The following is a 342-nucleotide window of genomic DNA, read 5'->3' as shown; positions in this document are numbered from 1 at the left end:
TTCGGAAACAAGCATCTCTCCACCCTCCCTTCTTTCCTTCCTTCCTTCCCTCCCGCGGAGCTCGGGGGGGTTCCTAGCTGATCACGCAGCGGTCCTTCTCCTTGCCGTGCCCACCGCCGATGGCTTTCTCCCGGATGTACATGAGGTCGCTGTGGACGCTGGGTCGCCCGGCGGAGGGAGGGGGCCACGACGCCGTACGCCTCCTCCGTGCTGCCCCGGCCCCCCTCTTTCAGCAGCTTTTTGCCTTTCAGCGCCTTCTTATGCAGGATGTCGCAGTACTGGACCGAGACCTTGCGGTGCAGGTCGGGGCTCATCTCGCTGGGCAGCTTGGCCATGGCGAAG

The 342-nt window shown here is 64.3% G+C and overlaps 1 protein-coding gene across 1 annotated transcript in view; it reads right to left on the bottom strand.

Annotated features, from left to right (window-relative positions):
- Nucleotides 1-73: 73 nt before the first annotated feature.
- The window catches only part of LOC104278007 (dexamethasone-induced Ras-related protein 1-like), a 1,183-nt gene continuing 914 nt past the window's right edge, over nt 74-342 (bottom strand). The window contains 2 exon segments of the mRNA XM_009874841.1: nt 74-169; nt 171-342. Coding sequence (XP_009873143.1) covers nt 74-169; nt 171-342 — 268 coding nt within the window.

The sequence above is a fragment of the Apaloderma vittatum genome, unplaced genomic scaffold (genome assembly GCF_000703405.1).
Source record: "Apaloderma vittatum isolate BGI_N311 unplaced genomic scaffold, ASM70340v1 scaffold22788, whole genome shotgun sequence".
Taxonomy (NCBI): domain Eukaryota; kingdom Metazoa; phylum Chordata; class Aves; order Trogoniformes; family Trogonidae; genus Apaloderma; species Apaloderma vittatum.
Note: the sequence above shows the minus strand (reverse complement) of the source record. Positions and strands in the feature narration are given on the sequence as shown.